This window comes from Hylobates moloch, unplaced genomic scaffold (assembly GCF_009828535.3).
Source record: "Hylobates moloch isolate HMO894 unplaced genomic scaffold, HMol_V3 SCAFFOLD_9, whole genome shotgun sequence".
Taxonomy (NCBI): Eukaryota; Metazoa; Chordata; class Mammalia; order Primates; family Hylobatidae; genus Hylobates; species Hylobates moloch.
In genome coordinates, this window is record NW_026652284.1 from 84,845,584 (window position 1) to 84,865,723 (window position 20,140).

The 20,140-nt window shown below is 34.2% G+C and overlaps 1 protein-coding gene across 2 annotated transcripts in view; it reads right to left on the reverse strand.

Moving 5' to 3' along the window:
- The window catches only part of LRP12 (LDL receptor related protein 12), a 96,776-nt gene that overhangs the window by 17,999 nt on the left and 58,637 nt on the right, over positions 1 to 20,140 (reverse strand). For both annotated transcript variants that reach the window (XM_032760239.2, XM_032760238.2), the window contains one exon: positions 1,647 to 1,782. In XM_032760239.2, coding sequence (XP_032616130.1) covers positions 1,647 to 1,782 — 136 coding nt within the window. The remainder of the gene's footprint in view (positions 1 to 1,646; positions 1,783 to 20,140) is intronic.

Below are 20,140 nucleotides of genomic sequence, written 5' to 3' on the forward strand. Positions count from 1 at the left end.
AATTCATTGCTCCCATCACAATTCAGGAAATTTTCCTTTAGCTGTAGGGCTCACTTCAATTTTATTCTGCATTTCAGTATTGTGCTTGGTTTTCAGTGTATCTTACTTCATGAAATCTCAAGGATGCAATACATTATCAAAACCAGATGGCAGTATTTCATGTAATCTCTTCTGTGTTGGTAAGATTTTCAAGTTTTACAAAACTGAGCTATAAGCTATAAGTTTAATTTTTAGGTTAAAAGGTGAAGGTCTCTATAAATTCTAGTTTTATGCTAAAAAACTCCCAATATGTGGTAAAAATGTTATTTTGTAAACATACTTAGTCATACTACAAGTAACAGAAAATAGGTATATTATTTACATTTAAACACTGACACTGTTACAGAAAGATAACCTTAATGGGGCATTCTACCACTCAATCAGGCAAGAGAAAAACACTGCATGGAGGAGGAGAACAACAGCTTTTGTTATGTGCCAAGCTCCGGGGTTCCAGAAGAGGTAATGTAAGGTAGAGGAAAATAAAAGGAAAACAAACTATGGCCCTTGTTTGTGGTTTCCACCAAAAAAAGGAGATAGATGACAGTTATGCTTCTCAAGAGAGATTGGTTTCCTCATTAGTTAATAAATACAAAAAAGGAAGATGAAAAAAGATGAGAAAGTAGGCTAAATGTATGTCTTATTTTAAAAACAGAAAATGAAGGAATTTGAGTTTATGATCTCCAAAGTCTCTTCTAAATCTAAAATTCTATGCCTCCTACCCATACAATGTTACACATGAAAACATGTTGAAGGTGCCTTTGTGCTACACTGTCTCTGTGATGGAAATGACATTCTTATTTGTGTTTTGTTCCAACTGCAGTTCTTCATTCAGGCACACTATTTTTTTTTCCCCTGTAGGTAAATATTTTTTTCCTAATGGCCTTGATAGAATTTTCCTAAGCAAGCAATATCTAGTTCTACTAAATATATTCTTTACAATCTTATTCCCGTACTGTTTTTCTCTGCAAGTAATTTGCTAAATGTTTTAAAATTTAATCTTAACCTTCCTTATTTATATGTCACATTCATTCTTAGAATCTTAAACTTACAGCTATTTCCCCTAGGAATGCCTTTCATTTGTATTCTTAACAAATGTTCTTTTGTTTCAAAGTTATAAAAAAAGATTTTTCTAGATATAGTATTTCTCCATTATCAGTTTGTTTCAAGTTTTATACATACATACACATATACATACATGCATGACAAATCGTGTTTTAACTCATTTAGGTAGAAGGCTCTACTAATGAGACAAAGGTTAAGAGCTAGATATCCAAGTGAATTAATGAGTTTTGTTTATTTGTTTGTTCCACTGCCAAAGGTTAGTCTTGACCCTAATAGGCTATTTTGCAAATGTCTATCTTTTGTTAAAAAGTAGCTCAGAAGAATATAGATGATTCAATGCAAATACATTACCACCCTTAGAAAATACTCAAAACACATACCAGATGGGCTGTTATTCTTACTCTTAAGATGACACCAATAGCTGTTCTTTATTACATCTCCTGAAAAGCCTTCTTTTTATATTACTGCATGTTAAGTAATAATAAATGAAAATGGAATTTATGTTTTGTAATAAATTATATAGCAATACAGAAAGGTAGAATTACCTTATAGTAATGATTTCACCTGGGTTTGCCCTTATGAACCAGCTACAGTTGATTTTTGCAGGATATTCAGAAGGCCAGCCTGGGCTTGTGATTATGCCACTTGGTGCTCGAATTTGCTGTGGAGTCTCTCCACAAGCTGGAAGATAGCCAAAGCAATCTTTGCTTATTATTATACATTTAAATGGTATTAGGTAAATCAGTGTTTATTTTTTAAAAACCAAAAAACTTTACACATCAAATAATATCCAATAAGATATGGTAGTATCAACTTTAAAAAGCTATTATTCTAATGAGCTATTTCAGTTTTCTCCCGTTTAGATAAAGTCCCTTATTCCAATTAAATATAGTAGCCCCACTTATCGGACATTTTGCTTTCTATTGTTCAATGACTTGGAGCCAACAGTGGTCTAAAAATATTAAATGGAAAATTCCGGAAATAAACAATTCTTAAGTTTTAAATTGTGTGCTGTTCTGAGTAGTGATGACATCTCTTGCTGTGCTGTTCTGTCCCTCCCGGGACATGAATCTTCCCTTTGTCCAGTGTATCCACGCTGTGTATGCTACCCACCCATTAGTTACTTAGTAGCCATCTCACTTATCAGATCAACTGTCACAGTATTGAAGTGCTTGTGTTCAAGTCACCCTTATTTTGCCATTATGAATAGCCTCAAAGCACAAAAGCAGTGATGCTGGTAATGCGGATATGTCAAAGAGAAGCTGTAAAGTACTTCCATTAAGTGAAAAGGTGAAAGTTCTCAACAATAGAAGAAAAAATCTTATGCTGAGGTGTCTGAGCTCTAAGGTGAGAATGAATCTTATATCCATGAAATTATGAAGAAGGAAAAAGAAATTCGTGCTAGTTTTGCTGTAATACCTCAAACTGCAAAAGTTAATGGCCGCAGTGCCTAAGTGCTTAGTTAAAATGGAAAAGGCATTCAGTTGGACAGCAATCAGGTTTGGTACTCTGCAGTTTCAGGCATTCATGGGGGTCTTGAAGGTATCCCTCATAGATAAGGAGGGACTACTGTACATGTTTTGGGCAGGCAAGGAAATTTCAAACTGGATCACTGAATAAGAGTTCAAGATTACTTACTGGCTTTGGCCATGGAGACTGATCTATCCATCCACCTATCTTTTTTCAAAACTCATCTTTCAAGTTTATTTTATCATAAACTACCTTTCCAATATTTGCTTAGCTACTTTGTTTAGATCCTTAGGAGCATAATGCTGCTTTTAGGGTACTCTAAGTAAGCCTAACAGTAAGATGCTGGATTGTAATTTTTGTTAAGAAGTTAGTGGATGATTGAATAAAGATAGTAAAACACTCTTCAATTTATTCCATTAATACTTCTAAGCTATTTATTACAGGGTTATGAATGATTCCTACATTATTTAATAGTAAAATCTTGAAATAGTGCTTAAAATATCACCATGTGATTAGATATCTGCATATCACAGAGGAAAATCTTCATGCATATAGAATAAATTAAAACTAATACCAACACTTTCCTGGATTATTCTTGCATTATCTGGAACTCTCATTGCAATATAGTTAACATTATCCAGAATTCAGTTGATAATGTGACCATTTATTCTCTCTCAATTAAATACGTGATGTTTAAGCCTATAGTAGAATTTTAAATCCTAGAACCTCTTATTTAATACAATTTCAACAAATTAGATTACTTGATTTTAAAGTAACAGCAGATTAGAAGCAGAAAATTAGAAGTGGGGAGAGTAGCTGCCAGGGGTACATAAACAATTATCAGAAGTGATGAGTAAATTTTCAGAAAAACAAACACTACATACTAAACTCAAAAACCATGAGCTCATAATTTATATATTGCCTGTCTCTGAAAAGGTAAGACTGTTGTATTATATTATCATAATAAATTAATATTCATACTGATCTAAGAGTTGTTGAGTGAATAATGAATCAGTATAGGCAAAATGACTGGTATAAAACACAGCCTGCACTCCCATGCTTTTTAAGTTCTGCTGTAGTTTAAAAATCAGGTAACCCAAGAGATGGCCAAATATCACTATTACAATTGTAATTTGGAAAAATGACCTTTTTTTTTTTTTTTTTTGAGATAGAGTCTCACTCTGTCTCCGGGGTGGATGGAGTACAGTGGTGCAATCTTAGCTCACTACAACCTCCGCCTCCCAGGTTCAAGCAATTCTCTTGCCTCAGCCTCCCGAGTAAGTGGGACTACAGGCGCACGCCACCAGCTAATTTTTGTATTTTTAGTAGAGAAGTGGTTTCACCAGGTTGGCCAGGATGGTCTCGATCTCTTGACCTTGTGATGTTACTGCCTCAGCCTCCCGAAGTGCTGGGATTACAGGCGTGAGCCACCACGCTCAGCATTTTTTTTTTTAAGAGATGAGATCTCACTATGTTGCCCAGGCTGGAGTGCAGTGGCTATTCACAGGCACTAGCATAGAACACTACAGCCTTGAATTCTTGGGCTCAGGTGATCCTCTTGCCTCAGCTTCCTGAGTAGCTGGGACTACAAAGAGCATGCCACCATGCGTGGCAACTTTTTTTTTTTTTTCCCCATAACAGAGGTTATACTCTGTTCAATTTAGGTTAAGAATGCTAGGAAGTATACTATGTAATTTAAAGAATTTTATCCATAATGATTGAAATAAAGCAAGCTATATTACTTAAAGTCAATCCTTATTTCTATAGAATAACCTACTCCCTGAAGAAAACATGCAATAAAAGCTTTAAAAGTATATTCTACTGCAGAAAAAAAAGTTCATATCTAAAAATGGGTCTGCCCTGGAATTAGGGTGCACTGCCAAAGGGCATCTGTTTTGAATTGCTTTCAGAACAGATTCATGACATACAGCATACAGATATATCAAGGGCTTAGCATTCATCTCATTGCCAAGGCATAGTCAAAGCTTCTTTTTTTCTTCTTTTTTTCTGCTGTTTTGTTAGTAAATCTCCCTTACAAAAAAGTTTTAATTTTAATAAATGATGTTTTAGAAAAAGACTAAATGTATCCAAATGTAATTCTTTAAGAGTTTATTAATAATAAACTGCCAGTTTGCTTCCACTTTACTCTGAGTTGTCATTACAATAATTTAATAAAAAGATAGCTAAGTTATTTGTAAGTACTTCTTTTTCTCCTGGCCAACATGGTGAAACCCTGTCTCTACTAAAAGTACAGAAATTAGCTGGGTGTAGTGGCACGCACCTGTAGTCCCAGCTACTCAGGAGGCTGAGGCAGGAGAATCGCTTGAACCTGAGAGGCGGAGGCTGCAGTAAGCTGAGATCGCGCCACTGCACTCCAGACTGGTGACAGAGCGAGACTTTTCATCATCTCCTAACACAGCATTCTGGAGTTGTAGTAAGCTAAAGGAAATCTTAAGTTCATGAAAATATAAACAAACATATAAATAAACAGCCAAAAACAATCATCACCGTTTCCCCAGAATATGGAAAATTGTTCATTTTTATTAAAAGATTCACCTACATTAAAGAGAATAATACAATTTTGAGTTAAATTACATTTAACTCAATTATAATGCTGTACTAGCATGTAAGTACTCAACTATTTATTAAATGGTTTAACAGCAGTGACATACAGCCAAAAACAAGGTGGGATTAATCTAGGACAAAGAACTTTCCTAACCTTTGACTAAATCGATAGACTAATTATAGGGAAAAACTAGAAATAATTTTATTAGGTTTTGTTTTAGGAAAAAAATTTCAAGTACATGAGAAACCCATAGGTGGTGCTCTTATACCAATAACTGAAGATTCTAGTATGGTACTCAAAAATACATTTTGTGAATATTTTATTTTCATGCAACTGCCCAAGGATAAGACATACCACCCATAAATAAGAATGGCTATTATAAGATTCAATATTTATATTTCTAATTCAATATGTACTTTTATAACATTATTTTAAAATATTAATGATTCTTCCTAATCAAAAACAAAACCATAGTATCCTAAAGTTTCTTCCTGAATTGGTTATAAATATATATATTGATTTAGTTATGCACATTTCCAACATGACTGAATTTGGAATTTGGCTCCAGATCTAGCCAGTGGCTTTTTTTCAACCTATTTTTGCATGTACAACACACTGAGTATATAGACAAATATGCTGTAGCACAGCCATAATGTATTCCTTTCTATATCTAAGAAAGAATACATTTCAAAAGCCAAAAGAAACCATTAAAGCAATTTTTAACTCCCTTTTGGGTTAAGAGTTTGCCTATGTATACTGGCAGATTTGAAATCAGAACACCTAGATGCTCTCTGTTCTATCTGCCACTTACTGGCTTTGCACAATATAAACTACTAAATTTTGGGGGGTGCTATTAATAATGTCCTCGTGTTGAAATAAGGAGTTGCTATTTGATTACCTCTAAGGTCTATTTCAGCCCTCAATCATGCACCTCTTCCCACTATATTTCTGTTAGCTAACTGGGATACATTGATAAATTTTTCATTTTCTTCCTTTGCATTTTCTCTCTGACCCACTGAAATAGACTTTCAATTCTGACCTTATCTCCACAGAAACCATGATAGCAGGCAAAGGCCATCAGTGACCTCACCACTAAATCCAATGGACACTCATTCCCAAGGTATTTGATCTTTCTGGAGCACTTGACACCGACTACCCAGACTTGGAACTGTACTACCCAGACTTTGTGGACATCACCTCCTCTGATTCTCCTTCTAACTCTATTCTGTGTTAATTTTCTAGCACTAGATCCTCTGTCCTTGGCCAGCCAGCCAGCCAGTCCTTGATACTGGTTTCATGGTTAATTCCAAAGCCCTCTGCTCTTCTCATCTCAATGGAAGATTTCGTCGACTTTTACAATTTCAACTATGGTCATGAGTTTAAAATTTTTAACCCAGAGGCTTTGCATAGTCAAATGCCCACTGGACATTCTAACCTCAAATTCAATATGATCAGACCTGTGCATTTCCCAAATCTGTCTTCAGAATATCCTATATTCTGAATCTACATCGTCTTAGGCAGCATTTGGCTGATGGAATAGGTATTTAAGTAAAAAGAAATTGAAGAATACTACAGGCATTTTCAAGAATTTTCAAGGACAGGAAATAAGTTAGGCCTCACAGAGATTAAAACTGGAAATTTCAGTCAGAAATTGAGCCTGCCTTCACCACTTCTTAGGGAGCCAAGGCCTGTTTTATCTCTTACACATCTGCCCCAACCTTCCAAAGGACCTCCTCTGGGTCTTCCATTTTTTCATTATTTCAGTGCTTTATAAATGGCTTTCCTGTACCAACTTATCATTAATACTTCAGCTCCAGTACCTACTATAACCTGTAATTTCATTTTTCCTAGTTTATTATATTTATATTACTGTTACTCATTTTACATTATAGATTTGAGGTGGCTTATTATTATAATATTGATAAAATAGATAAAACTTAAGTCTCGGGCCAAGCATGGTGACTCACACATGTAATCCCAGCACTTTGGGAGGCCAAGGCGGGTGGATAATGAGATCAGGAGTTCAAGACCAGCCTGGCCAATATGGTGAAACCCCATCTCTACTTAAAAAAAAAAAAAAAAAAAAAATAGCCAGGCGTGGTGGTGTGCACCTGTAGTCCCAGCTACTCAGGAGGCTGAGGCAGGAGAATCACTTGAACCCAGGAGGTGGAGGTTGCAGTGAGCTGAGATCGCGCCACTGACTCCAGGCTGGGCAACAGAGCGAGACTTTGACTAAAAAAAAAATGACCAAAAAAAAAAACACAACAAAAAAACTTAAGTCTCAATTTCCTCACTTGTAAATGGGGATTAAAATACTAGTACACAGGGTGTTCCAAGGATTACATACAATTATTTTGGTAAAAGACATAGCACACTGCTTGCATTACAGTAAACTGTCAGTAAACAATATTACATGATATACCAAATCAGACTGGTTGGTAGTAATGCCTGGAATGATGTATTGAGATGGCTACTAAGGCTGTGTTCAGGCTAAGTGAGAAAGAGGACAGTGACTGAAAGAGGATGTGTAATTTTTAACTTAGTAAGTGCTGGGCACCATTATGCACTCGAAAGAATGAGAAATTATGTCATGATTAACTGGTTAACTACCACAGATAAAAGCCATGGGAAGGACAGGGTTGGGACACATACTCACAAAACTTTACTTTAGGAAATAAATCTTTGTTTGAAATCAAAATCTTTACATGGTTTGAACTTCATCTTTCTACATTTTGACTATCCTCCCAGTTTAAAATACATCAAACTTGACCTTCTTTTGCTTACATTCATTCTATTCATAACTTTTCTATTGCTTAAACATAGTTATTTCAGCTATGGTCTGTCTAATTCTTCCTTAAGAATTAGTTTATATGTAATTGGCAAATAAATAAATCTTGTCAGTACAACGCAAAATTGTGTAAGATCTTATTCCCAGCATGCTAATGATTTGAAATAACCAGAGGCAGAAGTTTTCAGAGTTTAAGAAAAAATATGAAAACCCTATAGAAGCTGCCTTTCTTTATTGCAAAATGTGGTTTTTGTTTTTTTTTTTTTTGGCTAAAATAACTGCTTGGTTTTTGTCTCTATTAAGCTATCTTGGGAAGCTGCAAAATGCAGATGGAAATGTGAAGACATCACACCACTATGAAAACAAAACAACTTAATTGATGAGGGATATCCCTGAAGTGTATTTTTAGTTTTGATTAAATTGGTCTCCATTAGAAGCAAATACCTTTAAGTGGGGGAGCATGAACCTATGCATATATGGCTGCAGAATATAGAGTGATTCTAATTGTAAATGTCCACAGGTATTTGACTGTACTAGTATTTGGACTGATATTTTATTTGCTAGGGTTATACTTAAAAGGTATGTAGTTGTAAGTGATCTATGCCAACACTATTTTCTCAGAAGCCTTGTTAGTCTTTGTTCATTTTGCGTCCTTAATACATCTCTTAATTACTTGCATCAATGTTTTAAATTTACTATTTTAATTTTTTTATAAAGATGGGGTCTCCCTATGTTGCCCAGGCTAGTCTCGAACCCTTGAGCTCAAATAATCCACTGTCCTTGGCCTCCGAGTACTGGGATTACAGGTGTGTGCCACCAAGCCCAGCCAGTATCAACTTTTTGTTCTATAAAAATCATCTAATTTATGTTGGTCAGTTATCTTTAGATATAAACAAATATTCAAGTACTTTGGATAATGACGATCTACATCTCTACTTTTTATAAATTTTCTATAACCCAGAAATAGAAATCCACAAAATAAAGAGGCTCAAAATGTTTATTCAAAAGATAGCAACTTTCAAACGTGGATAGCATCTTCTTAGTAGGAACCTACAGGCTATCTGACTAGCCCCCACAAAAGCCTATTTAATTTACAGTTGACGTAGTGTATAGGACATCTGAAATGGAAAAAAAAAAAAAAGGACAATGACATTATTATAATGCTAATGGTTAAGCTATATGAAAAGATTAACTGAATACATATTTTTAAAATTTATCATGTATGTTGTCAATTAAGAAAGGGAGAATTAACTGAAGAATGAATAGGCAGAGATTCTCTGATGGAGTTCGTAAGATTTTGGCATTAGTTTTCTCGTTTAAAATATAAAGATCTCACTGTATAGCTTAGAAAACAGGGCAAAGTTAACTGATGAAACACTGAAGACTTCTTCATGTTTATACTTATACTATTTTAATAATCCTACAGAAAAGCACAGGACTGTGGTTTTAAAACTAGATTAATGCATCATACTTATTATCTTTAAATCAATTATTTAAAAAATTGGCAGTGCTCAAACAGCCTCTATTAAGAAGACACACGAAAGAGGGAGGATCACTTCAAAATAATGTCAAGCTGTCTTACAATTTGAGATTTCATAGTTTCAAAACACCTAAAAAATTACAGAAAAAATACATAAGATATTTACAATTAGAGCTGAACTACTGTCAAAGTATAATTTCCTGCTCCACAGATGAAGAACTGGGTTTTTTAAAACTGACAAGAGTTGATATTTCATGACAAAAAGTAGTTGAGACTAAAAGTTATGTGAAATCTTTGTGACTTTGATTTTAATAAATCACAAAACTGAAATGCAAGTAAATGTCTGTTTATGTTTACTGACCACCTAACTTCATAAGACACATATGAAGGGCACAAAAGAAATAGAGAACTCATGCTCTCATGGAAATTATAGTTTTATAACAATGACATATACTTTTTAAGTGAATCCAAGAAGCATATAACAGTTAATATGACAGCATACCAGATAATACAGTACTACATGATAAAATGCATAACAAGTAATTTTAGGCAAAGTATCACATGTTCAGTTAAACACATGGTGTTATTAAAGAGAAACAAAGGCCGATCAAAAACCTATATTATACAAGTTTAGAACAGAGAAGGTTATGCTTGACTATGAACAAAAGATTTCTTTCATAGAAGAGAAGTTGGTAGAGCTACAGAAAAGCATACTTTAAACTAGTTAAAAGAATTTAATGACCCAAATTCTATAGACAGCAGTCAAGCCAAGATAGACCTACTACAAAAGGAAGTGATGTGATCCAAGTATTTTGTAAAGGTTATTGAGGGAAGAGAAACCAGTGAGGCAAAGAGATCACCTAAAAGGCAATTATAAAAACTCATCTTTTTGTATAATTTTACTTTATGAAAGTTTCACGATAGAGCAAAATCATGCTCACTCTGTTCATAAGCAAAGGATAATAGCATATATAGGTAACAGTGGTTAGTGTCATTTGGCCATATCATTTTTCAGAGTACTGTATAGAGTGTATTATAAAGCATATTAATTCCATTATGGCTGATGAGTACAAAAGCAATTCCAGGTGTTGAAAACTAGTAAGAAGGATTTGATTCCAATGGAAATAAATGTACTTAAAAAAACCCACCATCTCCAAAATAAAAATCTGGTAAGCAAATGGTGTCTGGATTGAATGGCCATATGGGATGAGAGTAAAAATTATTCTGAAAGTTAACAAGTGAATCATTCGATACATGGAAAATATTATGCTTATGCAAACAACTAAAGGCACCCAAACATGGAAAAACCAGAGTACGTAGTTAGATGATTAGCATGAAAATCAGGTACCTCCTGGCCTACTGTTAATTTAGGAAAATAATAACAGTTTGAAAACTTAAAAGCCTAAGTATGACACATAGAGCTGAGGATGAGATTTCTGCTTCAAGTCAGAAATATATGGTTTCCAAGTCCAAGAACTGTAAGTATCATTAAAGTGAAGCATGTATGCAGGCCTTGGATCCACAGCTGATGATGTTATAAAATTACCTAACACTTATTGAACTCTTACTACCTGTCAGGTACTTTAATACTTATTATTATTATCCCTATTTAATAGAGAAGAAAAAAATGGAGGCACAGAGAAATTTGGTAATTTTTCTAAGGTCACAAAAAAGCTGTAAGTCTCAGAGCTGGGATGGAACCCAGGCAAGAGGCTTCATAAAAGCTGTATTCTTAACCACTAAGGCAAACTGCTGCCTACTAACGAACTCCCTGTAACATATGGAAAAATTACCAGGGAGGTGGAAGGGAGCTGCTTCAATAGCATTTAAATAACAAAAGTGGTCTATTCTAGAAAAATGAACTATTGGTCCTACATTAACATGGATAGAAAGGGTAGATAATCTATAACACAGAGAAAATAAGTATAGTTAGTAGTTTTAAAGCTTCTAAAGACTGATTCCTTATTTGCTACACATTATCTAAGAACTGCAGGCAGAACTGACCAGCTTCTTAGAATCTTTGGTATTAAAAATTGTATAAACAGCATTCTAGAACCTACTTTTAATGATAAGAGAACATATATACATATAGTTAATTATGGGTAAGATGCTTAGGGCAAGGAGTAGAATAGTAGCAATAAGGGGATGAAGTGGAGGCTGAGGGAGACATTTCAAAGGAAAGAGCAACGGACAGACACTTGAAGACAATAATGGACAGTTTGAAAAGCATGCATGTTCAGCATAGAGTCTATGGGCCACTGAGAATATAAGCAAGTGACCAACTGTTGGAATCCGCAAGAAAAATAAGTTAGAGTACTATAGTTGCCCTTTGTTGGACTGCCATGTGTAACATAACTAAGCCCTGTAACCTGAACAGGAAACATACGCCCACAGCTAGGCAGAAATGACTTTGATTCAAAAGTCCTCTTCCTGTATCTTGACTGTGTTTGTTGCCTAAATAGTGTTCTGATTGCTCTGACCCTCCAGACTCTTTAAATGGGGTTTTCTGACTCCCTGGCACCTGAGCCAAGCTGCGTCATAATGTGAACGTCAGAACAGTCAACATTTTGAGGATGGCCAGAGTTGGAAGGGGACAGAGATTGAACATGAGTAAGATTTCCTTAGAATTACTCCAAATTTCATTCTTTTTTAAAAAGAAGTTAGAAAACTGAACTTCTCCCTGTATGGGAATAATTACTAGCACTTGAACATAGGATGAGTATCCCTAATCCAAAATGCTTGGGACAAAAAGTGTTTTGGATTTCAAAATCTGGAATATTTGCACATACAAACTGGTTGAACATCCCTAATCCAAAATCTGAAATGCTTCAATGAGTATTTCCTGTGAGCATCATGTCAGTGCTCTAAAAGATTCTGGAGCATTTCAAATTTCAGATTTTTAGATTAGGGATGCTCAACTTGTAGCAATATTTACTAGTCTAAGATGGGAAAGGTTTTAATTATGACTTGAAAGACAAGAATCAGGCAAGCAGAAAAAATGATATTAATCCATCACTCTCACTTAGGACTCTCATTACTCTGCGACTTAATATTAGAAACCGCAAGTGCCATGGCAAGTAGGAAATCTTATATCCAGCTGTTTATAATTTAAATATTCTTCTGCATTAGTACTGATATTTAAGACTGAATACAGCAATATATTTATTCATATTATTCTAAGTGACATTCTTTAAGGACCAAAATATTTTACTTGGCTATCAGCTGTAATCAAGGCAGGTAATTTCTTGGTATCTCGAAGGTCACTAATGTTCAGAACAATCAAACTATAATCAAGGGTTATATGGCAGTAAAATAAAACAAAGTCAGAAGAGGCAAAAATATAAAGAGAGAAGGAGAAATTAAAAAAAAAACAGGGTCATAGCACAGTATGAATGAAGATGAGGAGGGCAAAGAAACTGAATATACCCACCTAAAATGGAACTAGCCAGCTTCACCCTGAAATTTCTTAGTAAGAATAATTTAGCATTTTGCTAACAATGCATAACGTTAAGACGAATAGAGAAGATTCATCCTTTTATGCCTTTTTTAAAGGGCTTATGAGGGCAATTTTTTTTTCCTGCAAGGGTGTAAAAATTACTGACATGGTACCTACATTTTCCGATTTTAAGCACTACAGAAGACTAAAATGCTAAAGCAAGCTACTACTATTTCCCAAATGGGAAAAATTACTAATTTTTGAAGGTTACTGTGACTGGCTGGAAGCATAAAAAGGTAAGGCAGAAATCATCACTTAGGCTAACAAACTGGCCTTGGAGCTCATGATTTTGTAAGTCATCTCTATCAGCTTCGACACAGTTTTTAGTATACTCACATCTTCTATGAGTGTTCCAGTTACTGTGTCTTTTGTCAAGGGTGGTACCCAGAAATAAACAATACCAGAGTAAGTTTGCATGAAGAGTAAAGAAGAACTATCATCTGCTTGGTTCTGGATACTGTATTTCTGTTACTGCAGTTTAATATCAAATCACCCCCTTACTTATATCAGGCTATTAGTCAACTGATACCCAAGTACAGTTTGCTTATCCACCAAGTGACTGGCTTTTGCACAACAGTTTCACAGTACATCCAATTCAGATTCATGCCTTGGCAAATATTACAGATAACCAACATGTTATCACACTTTGAAGAGTTATTCCCAAAGTTACAGACTGGAAAAGAAAATATCAAATGCTTGAACAGAGCTTGCCTTTTTACCTTCACTAGGTTTGGCTCGCTCAATGAAATGGATATATCCATCCAGATGAACTTCACTTCTACCATCTAAGCACTGCATACCCTGTCACAATACAACCTGTTCTGTCTATAGTTCTGGCACTCACACGTGCTGTTCTAATGCTGGGGTTATTGTTTATTATAACATACAATGAGTATTCCTTATCCAAAATCCTTGGGACCAGAAGTATTTTGATTTTTTTTTCAAATTCTGGAATATGTATAGACATATACTTACTAGTTGAGCATCCCAAAACCAAAAATCTGAAGTGTGAAATGGTCCAATGAGCATTTCCTTTGAGTATTATGTTGTTGTTCAAAATGTTTTGGATTTTGGAGCATTTCGATTTTTGGATTTTCAGATTTGGGATAGTCAACCTGTAATGTAACATAAAAATATAACAATTATTTTGTTATAAATACATAATTGTTCAATAAATACTTGATATATAATATAAAATAGGTTACAATGATATAATATAAACATGTTTCATATAAGACATTGGCCATAAGATTATAGAGTATATAATATAGAAATAATAATACCACCATTAGTTTCATTTCCAAAACTTAAAGGGAGTTCACTACTTTAAAACTTTAAGTGTCTCAGAAGTAAACTCTGAAGGTAGACAATGACTTTAAAAATTATTAGCATCCTATAGTAATTTTTTTTTAATATATATCAAGAATGTACTCTGTCTCATATTCCCTACTCATTTTCTTTATATAAAGGATAGCTTCTTGGGTTCACACTATGTTCTATTTTTATATTCTGAAATCCTAAAAACCCTAATGTATTAATAATCAACTAAAATGTAATAAGGCTTCTTTTTTTTCTTCAACCGAAACATGGATGAAAGACATTTTTATAACACTGGTCAAAAGAACTAGTGAAATTCTTCTTAGTAACTTTAACAAGAGGTCCAGGTACCTAATTGAATAATTGCAAAATAATATTAAAATTACATAGGAAAGGTGCAAAGGACCACTTGACCTGCTACTTTCTCATGTAACTTTTCTATATTTAAAAAATAATTGTAAACTTCTATCAGAGATAATTACAATTTAAGCTTTATTTCCTTTCAGATTCTTTATTTGGAAGATCTTAAACATTATAGGATAATAAAAACTTTATCAGACTAGATGTTCTTCCAGGAAAATTTCAAAATACCACGTTATAATATTTAAGCCCAAAGCTGTGGTTAAAAACAAAAGCCATTTTAATTTAGTACTCTCCATTATTACAAAATGTTAACTAATCTGAAAGCAAATTTATTGCAATTTAGAAAATATGTCCCTATTTTAAAGGCCACAACTAAATTATTAGTTGTAAAAGGCATACAGGATTAGCAATGTGCTAGGCCTTCGAATATTAGAATAGAAACTATAAAATGCAAATACATAAAAGCAAGAAAGGGTGATGATTTTGATAGAATAAAATTCTGACAGCATAAACAATACTTAAAAGCTGACTAAAGTCTATTTTATATACTCTGCTAATTCAGTTAATATGAATAAGGATTAAGAAAGAAACTTTCTAAGTAAATATTCTCTTTCTCAGCTCACAGAAATGTCAGATTTGCCTGACAAAAGATTCCAAGTCAAATGCAGAGTAGACTCAAAATCAAGCTAACCTCAGACAGAGACTTCAGCTATCATTAAAAGGTAGGAATATTTGGAAGTTGTATCATTGGTAATTGGAAATACCATGTTAATCTTCCTATGTAAAAAAAGCTTCTGCCTGAGAAGGCAGCAACCCTTAACATCTGTTCCTATTAGCAACGAGAAAATATTTTATAAACTTCAGGCCAGTTTTTGCCTAACTATAAAGGAAAGCAAATCTCATTCTCTTATTCTTTGCGATGTTACAACTCCAGGCCATGAATCAAGAAGAAAAGAAAATGTTACTTTAAAAAAAAAAAAAAAGTTTGACAGAAAATAAAAGGTTGAGACTTTAATGGAAACATAGTAAGAAAAAAAGTTAAGCAAGAAAAACATGATTGTACTGAAAGTAAATGCAGACAACTGTGTAAATTAGTACATCCTTTTTGGAAGGCAATCTGTCAAAAAGTTTCTAGAGTCATTAAATTATTTATGACCTGTGATACAGTAATTTCACTTTCAGAAATGTATGCTAAGGAAATATTCTTAGAAATAAAAAAGGCTAGATATACAGTTGACCCTTGAACAACATGGGTTTGAATTGTGTAAGTCCACTTATACATGGATTTTTTTCAACAAATACACTGAAAAATTTTTTGGAGATTTGTGACAATTTGAAAAACCTTGCAGACAAATCACATAGACTGGAAATTTTGAAAAAAAATTAGGTATATCATGAATGCATATATATGTAAAATACTAGTCTATATTATCATTTACTACCATAAAAAATACACTAACCTATTATAAAGAGTTAGAATTTATCAAAACCTACCAAACACTTGCAGACCACACACAGCACCATTTACATTCAAGAGAAGTATAAAGATGAATAATAAATCATAACTGAATAAAATTAATTATAGGACATACTATACAACTAATAATGCTGTAGCCACCTCCCATTGCTATTTTGGTGAGCTCAATTTGCAAGTATCTGCTTAAATTGCTGTGTGATGCTAATCATCTCCATGTGAGCAGTTGGTATCTCCAGTAAATTGTGTGTCACAGTGTAATGTGATCTCTGGTGGTTCTCGCGTATTTTTCATTGTGTTTAGTTCAATACCATAAACCCCAAATAACACCATGGGATCCATACAAAGTGCCACTAGTGATGTTGCAACCCAAGAAGCAAAGAAAAGTCATGACATTACAAGAAAAAGCTGAATTGCTTGATATGTATTGTAGACTGAGGTCTGCAACTGCAGCTGCCCGCCTTATCAGACAGATGACTCATCTGTAAATAGATAATGTAAACTTATGGTATCAATAAATACAGTAGCATACTGTAAATGGATTTTCTCTTATGATTTTCTTAATAACATTTTCTTTTCTCTAGCTAACTTTAAGAATACAGCATTTAAGCCTGGGCACAGTGGCTCACACCTGTAATACCAGCACTTTGGGAGGCCAAGGTGGGCAGATCACTTGCACTCACAAGTTCGAGACCAGCCTGGGCAACATGGCAAAACCCCGTCTCTACAAAAACAAAAATTGGCTGGGCATGTGGTGCGCACCTGTAGTCCTAGCTACTCGGGAGGCTGAGGTGGGAGGATGGCTTGAGCCCAGGAGGTGGAGGCTGCAGTGGGCTGAGATTATGCCGCTGCACTCCAGCCTGGGTGACAAAGTCAGACCCTGTCTCAAAAAAAAAAAAAAAAAAAAATACAGTATTTAATACATACAACGTACATAAATTTAATTGAATGTTTATGTTGTTGTTAACATTTCCAGTCAACAGCATGCTATTGAGTACTTAAACTTTTGGAGAATCAACAATTATATATGGCTTTTCTTCCACTATGCAGGGAATTGGTGCCCCTAACCACCATGTTGTTCAACGGTCAACTTTATATGAATATGTCTCTTGAGCATGATCCAAATTAGGCAAAATCCATTGGAAACAACCCATTGTAATGAAGTCACGTGATGGAAATTTCATGCAGGCATTAAAATAATGAACATGAAGACTAAGGGAAAAATGTACATAGTGTTAGAAAGAGCAGGAGATAAAATTAGGGATAATTCAAATGCATATACAATTATTTTTAAGGTATGTACACAAAAGGACAAATAAAAAATTTAATATACTACTATTAATTATTGTAGGAAGGTAGAGTTAATGGGCGATTTTCTTAATCTTTTTGCTTTTTTCTAAATGTTTAATGAAACTTGTGTAATAGAATTTGTGAAAACAAAAAACTTGATTTAGAAGTAATCAAGAATAAAGAGCATAAATTATTTCTAGACTATCCTGATTAAAGTCAATATCATAGATTACAGAGTAATTCAGTTTAAAGTAGATATATTTTTAAAAAATCAAATATATTTGTTTAATGTGTACAAGGGCCTTGTGGTAAATCAACGTGACGTAAGATACATTTCATTCTATGTAGCAGATGAGCAGTAATTTGGTAATTTTAAACATTTCAAAAAGAAACATAATTTAGCCACTTTTTAAAAAAGCGATTAAAAGAGCCTTCCTACTCTCTCATGTATGCAATCAAATTACTTGGCAGTTTCTGTGGTATAATTCATAATGATTTTCATACATTATTAAATTTATAAAAATACCATTTGTCTTTTCTCCTTTCTCTAGTTTATATATGAAGAGAGATTTAAAATTCTGGACCAAGAAAAGTTCTAAATTAAAATAAGTACAAAAATTAAGATTTTATCCAATATTCTTTCCCATTATATAACAACTAGATACATACTTTTTGATAATTTAACTACAAGTTCTTATGCCAACCCTGTAGCATCAGAACGAGCAAAAAGGCAAAGATTTATCTTTCCTGGCAAGGATTTGAGGAGGAAGAAGATGGAAATAAACAGAATATTAAAAACAGAACAAATTATTCCAAGCACAAGAACCAAAAATATATTATTAATTAGAAATTAGTAATTCCCCCAAAAATTCATGAGTAAACAAAATGAAGCCCTTAATACTATGCCTAATAAGAAAAGTTAATATTAAGTCATTTACTACTCACCAGATATTATAACTAGGCTTTTTACAAATTCATATTCTAACTTAATATGTTCATTATTTGCCATAATGTGCCTTAGTACATTAAGACCATATTATAGGTACAGTTTGCAAATTTACTTCTGCTATTAAGTGATAAGTTCCTTGAGATAAGAATATTTTACTCACCACTTACTTCCACCCTCCTTGGCACAAGGTCCTATCAGGTGCTTGATACATGTTAAATGAATTGAATTCACTGCCAAAAGGGTGACTATACAGCCTGATTTGTCCAAAACAGTCCTGGTTTTGTCACTGGTGCAGCATAATTAAAAATAATGTATTATTTTGCTTTCAAAGTGTCCTGATTTGGAAAATAAATTACCTGATAACACTAGGTGCAGACAATTAAAATTCTTTCTAAAATCATCAATATACTTTCCAAAGTGCAAATGACAATCCAGCAGGGCACTGAGCACCGGCACATGGAGTAGCAGAGGTGAAAAGAGCAGGGGAAGAGCAGAAATAGATGGCAGCACAGAATACTGAAGCAAGTCACCATTTCTGTTGCTTGCTGATCTCAACAGAAAGCAAGTCCTGCATTTTGAGTTTCTTCCAAAGGCTAGCTCTCCATTTAGACCAGCACTGAAGGGGCCCTACTTTCTACTGGGGATGCAAGGATTTCAGAAAGCTTATACTCTATTAAACATTACATCTACAGCTCCGTACAGGCCACAGAAAAAATACAATGAGGCTGGGCACAGTAGCTCATGCCTGTAATGCCAGCACTTTGGGAGGCCAAGGTGGGCGGATCACCTGAAGTCAGGAGTTTGAGACCAGCCTGGCCAACATAGTGAAACCACGTCTCTATTAAAAATACAAAAATTAGCTGGGCGTGGTGGCGCACACGTGTAGTTCCAGCTACTTGGGAGACTGGGGCAGGAGAATCGCTTGAACCTGGGAGGCAGAGGTCGTAGTGAACTGAGATCACACCACTGTACTCCAGCCTGGCCAACAGAGAGAGTGAGACTCCATCTCAAAACAAAACAAAACAAAACAAAACAAAAAAAAAACAGCAATGACTCTGTGTACCCAGACATACCTTTGGAAACAGCATCCGTTTATTTTTAATAATATAATTGGAATAGATTTCATGTATTATTCTTCTCATTCTATGTTAGAAAGATTTTGTAAGATGAGACTTTAGAAAAAAATAAGCCATGAATATGGTTTTACTCACTTATGAAACAGAGTATTTTATTGATGTATAAATATATTTAATTTAAACACACATTTTGTTATGGCCTGAAATGTGTTCCCTCTGAAATTCATATTTTAAAGTCTAACCCTAGTACATCAGAACGTAACTGGATTTGGAGAGAGAGTCTTTACAGAGTTAAAGAGTTAAAGTTAAAATGAGGTCATATGTGTGGCCCTAATCCAATATGACTGGTGTCCTTATAAGAAGAGGAGATCAGGACAACACACACAGAGGGGAGACTATGTGAAGACAGTAAGAAGACACCCATTTATAAGCCAAAGAGAAAGAACTCAGAAGAAACCAACCCTGCTGACACCCGGATCTCAGAATTCTAGCCTTCAAAATAGTGAGAAAATAAATTTATGTTGTTTAAGTTACCTAGACTGGGACATTTTGTTATGGTAGTCCTAGAAAACGAATACATATTTCTAAATGTGTATCTGAAATTCAGAAGAAAAAAAAGATTAAAAAATGTAAAATATCTTTACTGCTGATTTCTTTTTTCAAATAGAAATTTATTTAAGGGTATTATCAATGTTCAAGAAGAGCCTAGTGGTCTAATCACAAGTAAACAGCTAAAAATAAGTATAACCTAACCCTTGATGAGTTGACAT